Raw genomic sequence first — 14,922 nt, forward strand, 5'->3', positions numbered from 1 at the left:
GACTCGAACGTACATGATGATGTTCAATCCATAGGAGATCAAATGGATGAGTCACCCCAGCAACGAGAACCAGAGACCCCTGAAAGGCGTTATCCGGCCCGGATCAGGAGGCCTCCTCAGAGACTGAATCTTTGAACAGTTTTGTGTGAAAGTTGTATATATGTTATCCATGCTATGTTTAAATTGGGGTGTACACTGTTAAGCTAAAAGGGGAGGAATTGTAGTGTATGTAACCTGTACCACCTTAAGAGGATACCTTAAGGTGATGGACTACTTTCTGATGGCTCCTGTACATTGTAGTACCGGTGGTGACCACACCGGTATATAAACCCTGTGGAGCAAAGTGTATTTCAGTTCAGCCCTGACTCTCAGTTACTAAAGACCTGTTTAAGTATTCGGTAGTCTGTGTCCAGTTATTCAGCATAACTACATTTGAAAGCACAGACTCAACACCCCCTTCTCCCTCTCCCCAATCCATTGACACTCACACATGAAGAACAGCAAGGTACCAGAAAGCTTCCAGCATCTATACGCTACCATTGAGAAATTTGGGGAGGGAAATTCTAATACTTTGAGAAGATGTCCTTCACTGATAGCAGTGGTCAGCCATGTCTTAGTTGGTATCACCCTCGCCTCTGAGTCAGAAAGTTGTGAGTTTAAGTCTCACTCCAGAGACTTGAGCACAAAATCTAGGCGGACACTCCAGTGCTGGGGGAGTGCTGCACTGTCGGAGGTGCCGTCCTTTGGATGAAAGAAAGACTTGCATTTCTATAGCGCCTTTCAATACCACTGGACATCCCAAAGCACTTTACTGTCAATGAAGTACTTTTAAAGTGTAGTCACTGTTGTAATGTAGGAAACGCAGCAGACAATTGGTGCACAGCAAGCTCCCACAAACAGCAATGAGATAGTGACCAGATAATCTGTTTTAGTGATGTTGACTGAGGGATAAATATTGACCAGGATTCCAGGGATAACTCCCCTGCTCTTCTTCGAAATAGTGCCATGGGATCTTTTACGTCCACCTGAGAGAGCAGACGGGCCCTCGGTTTAACGTCTCATCCGAAAGACAGCACCTCCTGACAGTGCAGCACTCCCTCAGCACTGCACTGGAGTGTCAGCCTAGATTTTTGTGCTCAATTCTCTGGAGCGGGACTTTGAACCCACAACCTTCTGGACTCAGAGGCGAGGGTGCTGCCCACTGAGCCACAGCTGACACTTTGTGGATGGGACGTTAAGCTGCGGTCCTGTCTGCCCTCTCAGGTGGAAGTAAAAGATCCCATGGTATTCTTTCGAGGAAGAGCAGGGGAGTTCTGGCCAATATAAATCCCTCAAATCAAATCAAAATCAAATCAAATCAACTTTTATTGTCATTGTTAGTGCACAAGTGCAGTACAACGAAATGTAGGCTTGCGGCTCCCGAGAGTGTACATTTGGATTAAGACATTTAAACATTCAACATACATTTGGCTTGTAGTATATTAACATAAATATGACCATAATAAAGTGCATTGGCAGATGTGCAGGCTTTAGAGTTTATTTGTGGAGTTCAGTAGGATGACAGCCCTGGGAAAGAAGCTGTTCCTAAATCTGGTCGTACGGGTGCGAATGCATCTGTAGCGTCTCCCAGATGGCAGGAGGGCGAACAGACTGTGGCTGGGGTGGGTAGGGTCTTTGATGATGGACCGTGACCTCCGTAGACAGCGTTTCTGGTATATGTGCTCTATGGTCGGTAGCCGGGTGCCGGTAATGCGTTGGGCAGTTTTGACTACCCGCTGCAGGGCTTTCCGGTCATAGTAGCTACAGCTGCCGTACCATACTGTGATACAGTTCGTCAGGATGCTCTCTATTGTGCAGCGGTAAAAGTTAGAGAGGATCGGGGTGACAGGTTACATCCCTTCAGCCTCCTTAGGAAATATAGACGCTGCTGGGCCTTCTTCACCAGAGAGGAGGTGTTGAGGGACCAGGAGAGGTCTTCCGTGATGTGGACTCCGAGGAACTTAAAACTTCAACCAACATCACTAAAAAACAGATTATCTGGTCATGATCTCATTGCTGTTTGTGGGACTCTGCTGCCGCGTTTCCTACATTACAACAGTAATTACATTTCAAAAACACTTCATTGGCTGTAAAGCGCTTTGGGACACCCTGAGGTTGTGAAACGTGCTGTATAAATGCAGGTCTTTTCCTTCTTTGTCAGTTCCTCTGCCAACATATTTAGAGGTGGAGACATCCCCTCTGAATAAACCAGTCCAATTGAACCATTGCCATCAAGCACATGGCTTTCTTTGTTCCACTTCAGCTCCCGCTGCAGCCCTGGCTGTGCGGTTAGTCTGACTTCAGCACACATCAGTGTTTCCTCTGCCGCTACCTGGCAGATTGTAACGCTCAATGCAAATGTTACTAGCTGGTTCGAGATTCAAGGCAGCTCCAGGAGTTCGGCTGCTAACCAAGAGCTGCTCCAAGATCCTCGAGACACATCTGTGAGGCACAACTCAAGGAAACGTTTATTAGCTGTGACACACTCATTTTGTGCTGACGCGCGATCATTTACTCGCACCACCGCAGCTTCTGTCCGGAGCTTGCAATCTCCATTTCTCATTCCAATCAGTTTTCATTAAAATGCACATTATATATTAAATCAATAATGAAGGAAAACATTCCTAAAGCACCGCTGCCAAATTACCTAATTGCTGGCATTGCTTTGCGCACCTGGCACTTCCCAACTAAAAAAAACATTTTGACTCAAATTGCTTTTTTTTCCTTAGTAAATAATGACCAGCAATCCGGGCCTCCTGCCATCATGATTCAGTGTCATGCTGCCTAGCCTCTCAGTGAACCCTGTTTATAACCACAGGGTCTCTCTACTCTACCTCACACCCAAGTTACATTTCATTTTCTGTACCTTATCAAGGACAAGCACATAAAGGGAGACAGACGACTAACCCATTCCACAGAAAGGTTTACTTTCAGCCTCTCAGACAAAAAGGAAGCAGAGGCTTTTTTTTTTAAAGCAGCATGTACTGCAGCATAAGTCCCAGAAATATATTCAATCCACACTCTATTGTACCTCAGAATATAGGGTCACTCAAAACATACCTTTTTCTCACATCAGATTCTGAGGGGGACTGACAGGGTAGATGCTGAGAGGTTGTTTCCCCGGGCTGGGGAGTCTAGAACTAGGGGGCATAGTCTCAGGATAAGGGGTCGGCCATTTAAGATTGAGATGAAGCGGAATTTCTTCACTCAGAGGGTTGTGAATCTTTGGAATTCTCTACCCCAGAGGGCTGTGGATGCTGAATCGTTGAGTATATTCAAGGCTGAGATCGATAGATTTTTGGACTCTAGGGGAATCGAGGGATATGGAGATCGGGCAGAAAAGTGGAGTTGAGGTCGAAGATCAGCCATGATCTTATTGAATGGCGGAGCAGGTTCGAGGGGCCGAATGGCCGACTCCTGCTCCTAATTCTTATGTTCTCCTAAATAATGCATTAAACACAAACAATAGCTTCTAAAATATTATTTGCCAGAAGAGTGTGGTCATTGTACCAAAAAATAATTTAACCCGAAACCTTTAAAATGCAAACTATATGCAAAAATAATGAATGAATACATTATCAAGAGACATCAGTATTCAACCATATACGAACAACTATATTACCTGACTTTCACAACCATACAATATCAAATAACACAATGTAATGGCAGGTAACGTGTTGCAATAAGATATCACACCACATCCTACAATCTCATATCATTCACTGGGAAGGTGGTTTCAGCAAGACTTCAGCAGCACTACCCTCCCCTGTGACCTTACCATGAAGAGGGACCGGAGCGACAATGCCGTGGGAACACCGTCACCTCCAAGTCACACACCATCCTGACTTGGACTTCTCTCGCTGTTCCTTCATTGTTGCTGGGTCAGTATCCTGGAATTCCCGACCTAACATCGATGTGGGAGCACCATCACCGTACAGGAATGCAGCGGTTCAAGCGACAGGCCCAACACCAGCTCCTCAGGCCAACTAGTGGTGGACAATAAATGCCGCCTTGCCCGTGTCACCCACGTCCCGAGAACACATTAAAAAAAGATTGACCAAGCACAAACATTGACTTTATAAGCGAAATAGATTATTATAACCCCCATATAACTCATTGGTGAAGTGACATTCAGAACAATGAGTGTAAGTTGGGAAACCTACCTTCAAAAGGACATTCCTGTTTCAGAGATTGTTCCCTGAAAAGTGAAAGGGACGATTCCAGGACACAGAATTCTGGGATATAAAGACTCACTGAATTAAACTTATTTTCTTTGGAGAAAGAAAGGTTGAGGGAATATATATTGCAGGTCTTTCAAATGCAGAAAAGCAAAATTATGTAGATATAGGCAGGTTATTTTATTTAAATTCTGACCATAGAGCTTGAGAGTACAAGTATAAAAAAGGACGACAGCTTATAAAATCCCCTCCACAAATTCTAATACATGGAATAGACAAGCTCCCATAAAAAGTAACAAAGAGTGTATTTTTAAAAATTCGTTCGCAGTCCGTGTGGTGAAGGTACTCCCACAGTGCTGTTAGGGAAGGAGTTCCAGGATTTTGACCTAGTGACGATGAAGGAACGGCGATATACTTCCAAGTCAGGATGGTGTGTGACTTGCAGGGGAACTTGGAGGTGGTGGTGTTCCCATGCACCTGCTGCCCTTGTCCTTCTAGGTGGAAGAGGTCGTAGGTTTGGGAGGTGTTGCCGAAGAAGCCTTGGCGAGTTTCTGCAGTGCATCTTGTAGATGGTACACACTGCAGCCACGGTGCGCCAGTATTGATTAAATTCCTTTTTAAAACAATGCAATGAATAGTTTAGAACAACAACAGCTTGCATTTACACAGCGCCTTTAACGTAGTAAGACACCCCAAGGCGCTGCACAGGAGTGTTATCAAACAAAACCAAAATTTGACACTGAGCTATATAAAGGAATATTAGTACAGGTGACCAAAAGCTTGGGCAAAGAGATTGGTTTTAAGGAGTGTTTTAAAGGAGGAAAGAGAGGTAGAGAGGCGGAGAGATTTAGGGAGGGAATTCCAGAGTTTAGGGCCTAGGCAGCTGAAGGCACGGATGCCAATGGTGGAGCCATGGAAATTGGGGTTGTGCAAGAGGCCAGAAGTGGAGGAGCGCAGATATCTCGGAGGGTTGTAGAGCTGGAGAAGGTTATAGAGATAGGGAGGCCATGGAGGGATTTGAACACAAAGATGAGAATTTTAAATCTGAGGTGTTGCCGGACTGGGAGCCAATGTAGGTCAGCGAGCACAGGGGTGATGGGTGAACGGGACTTGGTGCGAATTAGGATACAGACAGCAGAGTTTTGGATGAGCTGAAGTTTATGGAGAGTAGAAGGTGGGAGGCTGACCAAGATAGCATTGGAATAGTCGTCTGGAGGTAACAAATGTAGGCTGAGGGTTTCAGCAGCTAATGGGTTAAGGCAGGGGTGGAGACGGGCGATATTGCCGAGGTGGAAGTAGGCTGTTTTGGTGATCAAGAGGATATGGGGTCGGAAGCTCAGGTCAGGGTGAAATAGGACGCCATGGTTGCGAACTAGGTCAGCCTCAGAAAATGGCCAGGAAAGTGGATGGGGTCAACCCGGTGGCTCGGAAAATGAGTTTGTGGTGGGCACCAAAGACACTAGCTTCGGTCTTCCCAATATTTAATTGCAGTAAATTTCTGCTCATCCAATACTGGATGTCGGACAAGCAGCGTGACAAATCAGAGACAGTGGAGAGGTTGAGAGGGGTAGTGATGAAGTAGAGCTGGCCGTGGTCAGAACCCAGTAAGAATGGGATTGAAGGCTATGAACATAAATATAGACACAGATGCTCAAATACTTTGTAGAATACAATGGGATTTGTGTTGCCAGAACAATCAATGTGTCATCTGTAGAATGTCAAGGGTCAGGATTAACTATTAGTAGATGCAGCACTGGATAGATATCCTAGAGTTTCAATAGGTTCTATTCCGGGATCAGGGAACTATTTCAGCAGTCTTATCATAGAATCTTACAGCATAGAAGAAGGCCATTCAGCCCATCATTCCGGTACCAGATCTTTGAAAGAGCTCTCCAATTAGTCCCACTCCGCTGCTCTCTCCCCATAGTCCTGCAAATTTTTCCTTTTCAAGTATATATCCAATTCCCTTTTGAAAGTTACTATTGAATCTGCTTCCACCACCCTTTCAGGTAGTGTATTCCAGATCACAACAACTCGCTGAGTAAAAAAATTCTCCTCACCTCCCCCTTGGTTCTTTCACCAATTATCTTAAATCTGTGTCCTCTAGTCATCAACCCTTCTGTCAGTGGAAACAGTTTCTCCCTCTCTACTCTATCAAAACCCTTCATAATTTTGAACATCTGTATTAAATCTCCCTTTAACCTTCTCTGCTCTGAGGAGAACAATCCCAGCTTCTCTAGTCTTTCCACAAAACTGAAGTCCCTCATCCCTGGTACCATTCTAGTAAACCTCCTCTGCACTCTCTCCAAGGTGTTGACATCCTTCCTATAGTGTGGTGCCCAGAGTTGGACACAATGGCCCGGATTTTACGGGCCTATGATGACGTACGCGCAGCAGATGAGAAACAGAGTTGACGCTTCAGGTTGATGATCTTTCATCAGAACAGTTCTGACGAAGGGTCATCGAACGGAAGCGTCAACTCTGTTTCTCTCTCCACGGATGCTGCCTGACCTGCTGAGTGTTTCCAGCATTTTCTACTTTTATTTCAGATTTCCAGCATCCGCAGTATTTTGCTTTTGTACACAACATCATCTTCACTAATCCATTACCTTCTTAAAGTTTTACCTGTGGTTGATCACCTTCCTGAGAAGATGATCGAAACCATGGATGGGTAAACAGTAGATGGTAGGTGTTATGAATCTTATGATCCATGAAGAAAGACTCATGAAATAACACTGGATGGCCAGCTGGTGGCGCCGTCCAAGGAGTAAAAATACTCGGGCGTGGGCCCAGCTTGCCCAGGACATTTTGTAAACAGGAACTAGTGAAAGATAACTAGACCTCCATGTTTTGAAACAAGTTGATTAAAGCTTTGCTTTATACTCGAACCAAGTGCGTAGTGAGTTTTATTACATCAGTAGGTGCAAGAAATACTTTATGAATTGCACAATCAACACAACTGCTTCTTACACAGGTTCAGTGTTATGTCACGTGAAAGAATTTGATGCAATGTAGACGGCTTGCCGTTGTGACATCATATGACCATGGAATGTCTGAAGTGTCAAGCCCCTCTTGCCACACCCTGAGAAACCACAGCTACAGGGGCTGGAGTTCGGGCTAGGAGCTGTGAAAGTGTAGACAGTGAGCATTTACTGAGTCTTCTTTCATTGCCCATTGTTGTCCATCTAACTTTGCAATAATCGTATGGACATTCTTGAGTGGGGCTTACACCAGCCAGCTTTAGTCTGGACAATACGGAAATATCTGGAATATATGCCAGCGCAAAAACAGTCCGGCGTCTGGCTTTTGAAACAAAAGTCACATTTTTTTCACTCACTTATCTGAGGAAGGATGTTCTTGCCATGGAGGGAGTGCAGCGAAGATTCACCAGACTGATACCTGTGATGGCAGGAATAACGTATGAAGAGAGATTGAGGTTTACATTCACTAGAGTTTAGAAGAATGAGAGGGGATCTCATTGAAACTTATAACATTCTAACAGGACTAGACAGACTAGATGCAGGAAGGTTGTTCCCGATGGTGGGGGAGTCCAGAACCAGGGGTCACAGTCTAAGAGTAAGGGGTAAGCCATTTAGGACAGAAATGAGGAGGAATTTCTTCACCCAGAGAGTGGTGAACCTGTGGAATTCTCTACCACAGAAGGCAGTTGAGGCCAACTTATTAAATATATTCAAGAAGGAGTTAGATATATTTCTTAAGGCTAAAGGGATCAAGGGATATGGGGAGAAGGCAGGGACAGGGTACTGAGTTTGGATGATCAGCCATGATCTCATTGAATGGCGGAGCAGGCTCAAGGGGCCGAATGGCTGACTCCTGCTCCTATTTCTTATGTTATGTTCTTATGTAAGACATTCGGCAGAACTTTTAACTTTGGTGTGAGTATATAATGGACAGCCGAGTCGCTATCTCCCGTAAAGTTGAAAGTTTCGTCCATTGTTCTGGAAGCCAACTTTGGTACCACCAATACACAGCAGCCAGCTGAAGGTTGCGACCCCGAGTGGGAGATTGTCCTCATTACCATGACCAGTCACACACTGTGCAGTCAACACCATTTTTTCACCTGTTCTAAATTAAACTCGAAGTGGAATTTATTTCAGTCTCCTACATTTCTGTTTTTGTGTTAAAAGCAGAAATTTAAACCCTGTAACCGCATAAAATGGAGCCTGTTCTTAATATACTCATGAGGGCTTGAAATGGAGCAGGGAATCTCAGCTGTTTGTAAATGTCAAAGAGAGAGCTCGAAAATTCAGCTTCGTCACGTTCACAGCGAGCAACATTTAAACAGTGAATGTTGGGAAGGGCCGGCGAGCCTTCTAAAGCAATATTTCAGGAGAAACTGAGGTGTACCCATGTCAGCAGCAGTGTCTCTACCGGGAGACGGTCCAGACCCGTCTGATAGCAACACAACCGGTGATTCAATGACTCCTTCTGTTATAGAATTGGAGACAATCCTGGAGAGCAGCAGAGTCCAGTTAAACCATCTCGATGAAGTATGGCCTAACCTATATATTGGAGACTTGTAAGTACACACGCACATGATTCAGAGATAGTTCACTTGTGGCAAACAGCACTTGGGGCAACTCAGTACAGAATTATTTAAGCATATTCAGACAGAGATACCATTGACCTGATTGAGGTGTACAAAATTATGAGGGGCATAGATAGGATAAATAGAAAGGAACTTTTCCCCTTAGTAGAGGGGTCAATAACCAGGGGGCATAGTTTCAAGGTAAGGGGCAGGAGGTTTAGAGGGGATTTGAGGAAAAACTTTTTCACCCAGAGGGTGGTTGGAATCTGGAACTCACTGCCTGAAAGGGTGGTAGAGGCCCTCACAACATTCAAGAAGCATTTAGATGAGCACTTGAAACGCCATAGCATACAAGGCTACGGACCAAGTGCTGGAAAATGGGATTAGAATAGACAGGGCTTGATGGCCGGCGTGGACACAATGGGCCGAAGGGCCTCTTTCTGTGCTGTGTAACTCTATGACTGACTCTATTTATTGGTGCTAAAAATAGGAACAAATTAAATTAGTTTTAGTGCATTCTTTTAAGCTGCTTGCAGTGTTATAATAGGAAATACTCTGTGGTATCTCTGTCTGAAGGATAGAATGAATAGGTTAAAGAAGAAATTCTAAACCTTCCGTAGTTCACACAGGTGTGGCGTACCGATCACAGAAAGGACACAATCCGCTTTCCGGTCCGTAGACTATAAATCAGGCGTCATGCCTTTAAGAAGGATCACACCTTTAAGAAACTCGATCTGCAACATAGTTAAGCCCAGAGCAGGGGAGGAGCAGTTGAAGCTGTGCACTGATGAAAGGCAGTCGTACTTTGTGTAGTCTCTGACTCCATTTTGTGTTCAGCATGCAGCCTCAACAATTAAACCTTTTCTGTTGAACCTCTCCGAGTTCAGTATTTTTTGCTAGGAGTACGTAGACTCCTACACAGGTGTTGAATACAGCTGGGATTAGAAACAGCTCCTGAAAGCAATAAGACTTTGTGTAGTATTTTTTTTAATGGGTAATCTATGGCAATTGGAGGGGGAGAGGTGTTTTTTACTTGGTCTCCAGTGACCTATGGTAATTGGTGGGGGGAGAATGTAAGCACGTTGACCTGTTTCTTGTGAGGGGAGTGAGGCTTTTTGGCGTATGTTTTCCACCTTGTGAAATAGCAAAAGGCTCTCCCAAGTAGGGCTCCATCTAGTGGCCCGGATGAGGACCCATCGCAGCACTCCCCAAAAATATCAAAAGCTGGCACTTAAATACACAACTCTGGGCTGGAAACATCGGAACAGGAGTAGGCGATTCAGCCCCCTTGAGCCTGTTCCGCCCTTCAATTAGATCATGGCTGACCATGTTGGGGGCTCCCTGTGGTGGGATGAGGGGACAACGTCCCAATAGCTTCATCAGAATTGCTCCATCAGCGAGTCATCCACCAATCTTCCACAGTTCAATTCTTATGACTGGACCTGCCCTTGTATCAGTCCCGCCTGTGTGTACAATATCTTATAGTTACTCAGTTAAGATTCAAATGGAGGCCTCTATTTCCTGGACCAACAGCAAATTTGAAATGTAAACGAACACATTTGTTGATAAAAATATTACCTTTTTGTTCCATTTTTCACCCTCCTTATCTGGAAGTTCCACGGGCAGTGTCAATCCTCCAGTACCTCGCTAAGTCACCATTACTTCATCCATGAGGTTCGATGTTGAATGCCTGCAGACTATTTGACTGAATGGGGTATCACAGCCAATCCTGAGCTCATCTAATATTTTCCACTGGGGTTATAATCAGGAACAAGAACCTTACATAACATAACAAATCGGAGTAGGAGTAGGCCATACGGCATTCAATAACATCATGGCTGAACTTCTACCTCAACTCCACTTTCCTCCCCGTATCCCTCGATTCCCTCAATGCTTGATCAATTCCTCCCAATTGCAGAGGTCCTACTATCAGTGGCTGAGCAATCGACCAACTCAGCCACACCAGGGACTGAGCCGGAGACTTTCCTCAATCTATGGTGAGGAATACATCATTACAGTATTTTCTTACAAAGCTGAAAACTTACATGATCATTCTGTTCTCGTTACAGGGTAATAGCCCATGACAGAAAACAATTAAGGAAGCTGGGGATTACACATGTGTTAAATGCCGCACATTCCAAATGGGGTAGCAAAGGAGATCAAATCTTCTACGGCAAGAAAATAAATTACTACGGTATAGCAGCTGACGATTCCCCAGACTTTGACCTAAGCATGTATTTCTACACTGCAGCTGAACAGATACATCAAATATTGAATACGCCGGATGGTAAGACATGTTTTGATGTCCATCGCTGTTAGATGTGTTGCTGTTGATGAATCTACTTATTAAATGGAGCCATCCAATTAGTACAGAAGGGTAGGATGCCATAGTTTGTGGAATATAACCGTTGACCTTTTCTCATATAAGCCATAAGTCAAGGTAGTAAGGGGATTAAATGGGGTAGACAGAGAAAAACTATTTCCGCTGGTTGGGGAGTCTAGGATGAGGGGGTATAGTCTAAAAATTAGAGCCAGATCTTTCAGGAGCGAAATTAGGAAACACTTCTACACACAAAGGGTGGTAGAAGTTTGGAACTCTCTTCCGCAAATGGTAATTGATGCTGGATCAATTGTTAATTTTAAGTCGGAGATTGATGGATTTTTGATAACCACAGGTATTACGGGATATGGGCCAAAGCCTGGTAGATGGAGTTAGGTCGCAGATCAGCCATGATCTCATTAAATGGCGGAACAGGCTCGAGGGGCTCAATGGCCTCCTTCTGTTCCTATGTCATTAAAGACTCTTCTAAAAAGGTGCAGTCATGTGGTGTGGCCCATTGACACATCGTGGACTGGTGTAGAGTGGCAGAGAGGGTCTGCATCTGCATATGAAGCTTCTGATTTCAAGGGGAGGTGCCAAGCAAAAGCTAGATGCTCCCTTACAGTTAGGGAGGGAAGGAGAATGAGAGGGAAAGTCACCCTAGTGACTGTTGTGCACCCATTAATGACCAGCTACAGCATTGGTAGAGGCCTGACAACATTTTGTGAGGCCTACAACTGTCCCTTATGCAGTGGCTGAATTCAAGGCCCCACCAGCAGCACGGAGCATCGCAAGATTTACTCTTGAAGGTGTAGACAATGCATGCGCACACTACAAATCAGAACCACAAACTGATCACTAATTACACAGTAAGTGTATTGGAAAAGAGAGATATGGGCAAATTTGATTGTTGTCTATTGTAATCACAGAAACCCTAGCCAACATTAGCTTGGCCCAGCATCTTATACAGATGGATTTTTTTTTAAATTTGTTTATGGGATGTGGACGTCACTGGCAAGGCCAGCATTTATTGCCCATCCCTAATTGCCCTTGAGAAGTTGGCGGTAAGCCGCCTTCTTGAACCGCTGCAGTCCGTGTGGTGAAAGTACTCCCACAGTGCTGTTAGGGAAGGAGTTCCAGGATTTTGACCTAGCGACGATGAAGGATCAGCGATATACTTCCAAGTCAGGATGGTGTGTGACTTGGAGGGAAACTTGGAAGTGGTGGTATTCCCATACACCTGCTGCCCTTGTCCTTCTAGGTGGACGAGGTCGCGGGTTTGGGAGGTGCTGCCGAAGAAGCCTTGGCGAGTTGCTGCAGTGCATCTTGTAGATGGTACAGACTGCAGCCACGGTGCGCTGATGGTGGAATGCTGTGCCACGCTAAGACTTGCTCAGAATTTTCTGAGTGTGATCGGTTGTTTCCTGTTTCCCTTTGTTGGATCAGGATTTTGCAATCGGTAGCCCTTTAAAAATCAGTGATAAAGAATTACGACTAATTTTAACAGCCTTGTGATTTTGTTTTGAACTCAGTATTCACCTGAGTTGGAGGAGTTACTCCACATGATGCCGAGGGAGTTGAATTAGCACACAGAGGAAAGCCTTAGGTTAATGCACATTTCCGCTAGCTCTAATTAATCTGGTCAATAACTCCCTGAAGACCATTGTCCTGAAGATGTCTCAGACACCTGTTTAAACAAAGACGTTTTACAAAAAGTGAATAATGAGAAATTCACAGAATAACATTGGGTGCAGTTCTGTTTCCTTTTTCTTCTGCTTTATTTACTGAACTTATTTCAGGCGGACGTAAAAGATCCCGAGGCACTATTCCGAAGAAGAGCTGGGGAGTTCTCCCCAGTGTCCTGCTCAATGTTTATCCCCCAGACAACATCACTAAAAAAAAAAGATTATCCGGCCATTATCACATTGCTGTTTGTGGGAGCTTGCTGTGCGCAAATTGGCTGCCGCGTTTCCCACATTACAACAGTGACTACACTCCAAAAAGTATCTCATTGGCTGTAAAGCGCTTTGGGGACTTGCTGGGGCATCATTCACAGGTGGCAACAGCCTTCTGGTACCTCAGCCAAGAGTCTGTTCTCCATCTGTGAGCCTGAACAGTGAGTGTCAGCAGGTGGAACCACTGTGAAGGGCGTTCGCAGCCCAACCCAATCCCGTCCCCACTCCACATCAACACATGTCAAACCTGCCAGCGTGGGTTACTGGATACCACCCGAGAGCAAGAATCCCCAATGACCTTTCCCCTCCTCGGTCCTGGGGCGCTGTGGGTAAGCTTGACCACTTTGACCGAAGTCGGCTAACTCAGCACGGGCTGGCATGAAGCCTCGGGCCTTCCCATTCGGTGTGGCTCAGTGCCACCCCTGCCAGTGCACTTACCCACTTAGTCATTGGGGAGCCCAGAACAGTTCTCTTGCATGGTTTGGAGTTTAGAATGCAACATTTATGTGACACAATTCTGACTGCCTGTGATTGAAGAATCCAAACACTCAGCAATCATCTCTTTCTCTTGCAGCGAAGTTACTGGTGCATTGTATTCTTGGAATGAGCAGATCCGCCTCCCTGGTACTGGCCTACCTTATGATTTATCACAACCGCTCTCTGCTCAATGCAGTCAACAGGGTCATTTTATACAGGCCTATTTCACCCAACCGGGGGTTTCTGGAACAGTTACGCAACCTGGACATAAAGCTAAACCAAAAGAAGAGTTGGCAGTCCGCAAAAGGTAGCCCATAATTGCTCGGGTCGCTGAGGGACAACCAGCTGATGCAGTGCCAGTACCTCTTGCTCAAGCTTTTAAATGTTTCTTAACTGCAGAAGTCCAGAGACAGTCTGATCACATTATTTATTTAAGAAGTCACACAACACCAGGTTATAGTCCAACAGTTTTATTTGAAATCACAAGCTTTCGGAGCGCTGCTCCTTCGTCAGGTGAAGGAGCAGCGCTCCGAAAGCTTGTGATTTCAAATAAAACTGTTGGACAATAACCTGGTGTTGTGTGACTTCTTACATTTGTCCACCCCAATCCAACACCGGCATCTCCACACCATGGCACATTATTTATTAAAAGGGGCATCCTTTCAGAGAGTTTACAGGCAGGCTGAATTCCTGCAATAGCTTGCTCCAAAAAATATCATCTGCATCCCCTTGCACTGCTAAGTTGTCCGTACACCTTTTAGTAGGACAATATGGTCCCTTTAATCTATCCAGCTTTTTATTTTTGTAAAGGTACCTCGCTCAGCAGCCTCTTATTTCCTATTTGGCCCCCTCACAGGATTCCTCTCACAGCCATGCAACTCTGCAACCAAGTGGGCAGCATTCGTCGTCTGATCCCAGGCCAATCCAAGGAGATGTTTGACAGCAGCTGTTGATTGTTCCCTCCCCTCTGCAGGGAAGTGTCTCTCCTCTCAACCTCCTCATGTCGTCCATCTGAGATAAGGAACTTAGAGATAGTTGGGATTTTTTTTAAACGATCAGAATTGAAGTACAATTTATTGTGAACGATTCAGTGTGTAGCGACCTCACAATATTAAAGAACATGTCACGTTATTGTAGAACTCGGAGTAAGTAATTGTACTGGCTGTGTAGCTGTTGCTACGAGGACTGCGGTGACCGTATTTATGGATTCGCTTCGATCTTCTGCCTGATGTATTCGCTGTGGCAGCTGCTATCACTTGGAATACTCAGCGCCTTCCATGATGTTTGGCAATTTTTTTCAATGTTGTTTGCAGCTCACAAGATAATGGAATAAAGCACCTCATTATATCAGTTGTTTGTAATGTCATTGTGCTGAAAATGAGAGGCTTCTTTTGGGTCCTCTCT

At 45.0% G+C, this 14,922-nt stretch overlaps 1 protein-coding gene across 2 annotated transcripts; it reads left to right on the forward strand.

The window, feature by feature from the left end:
- The first annotated feature begins 8,412 nt into the window (after window positions 1-8,412).
- Window positions 8,413-14,868, forward strand: LOC147098586 (dual specificity protein phosphatase 13A-like). Of its 2 annotated transcripts, none has more exons than XM_085970446.1 (3): window positions 8,413-8,757; window positions 10,836-11,053; window positions 14,375-14,868. In XM_085970446.1, the coding sequence occupies exons 1-3, from the start codon at window positions 8,588-8,590 to the stop codon at window positions 14,428-14,430; spliced, it is 444 nt and encodes a 147-aa protein (XP_085826572.1). In that variant the 5' UTR covers window positions 8,413-8,587; the 3' UTR covers window positions 14,431-14,868. The 2 variants fall into 2 exon arrangements, with proteins under 2 accessions (XP_085826572.1, XP_085826570.1); XM_085970444.1 differs by lacking the exon at window positions 14,375-14,868 and adding an exon at window positions 13,616-13,990 and having other exon boundaries at window positions 8,417-8,757.
- The last annotated feature ends 54 nt before the right edge of the window (window positions 14,869-14,922 follow it).

This window comes from Somniosus microcephalus, chromosome 29 (genome assembly GCF_052327205.1).
Source record: "Somniosus microcephalus isolate GS21.2 chromosome 29, FLI_Smic_1.0, whole genome shotgun sequence".
NCBI lineage: Eukaryota > Metazoa > Chordata > Chondrichthyes > Squaliformes > Somniosidae > Somniosus > Somniosus microcephalus.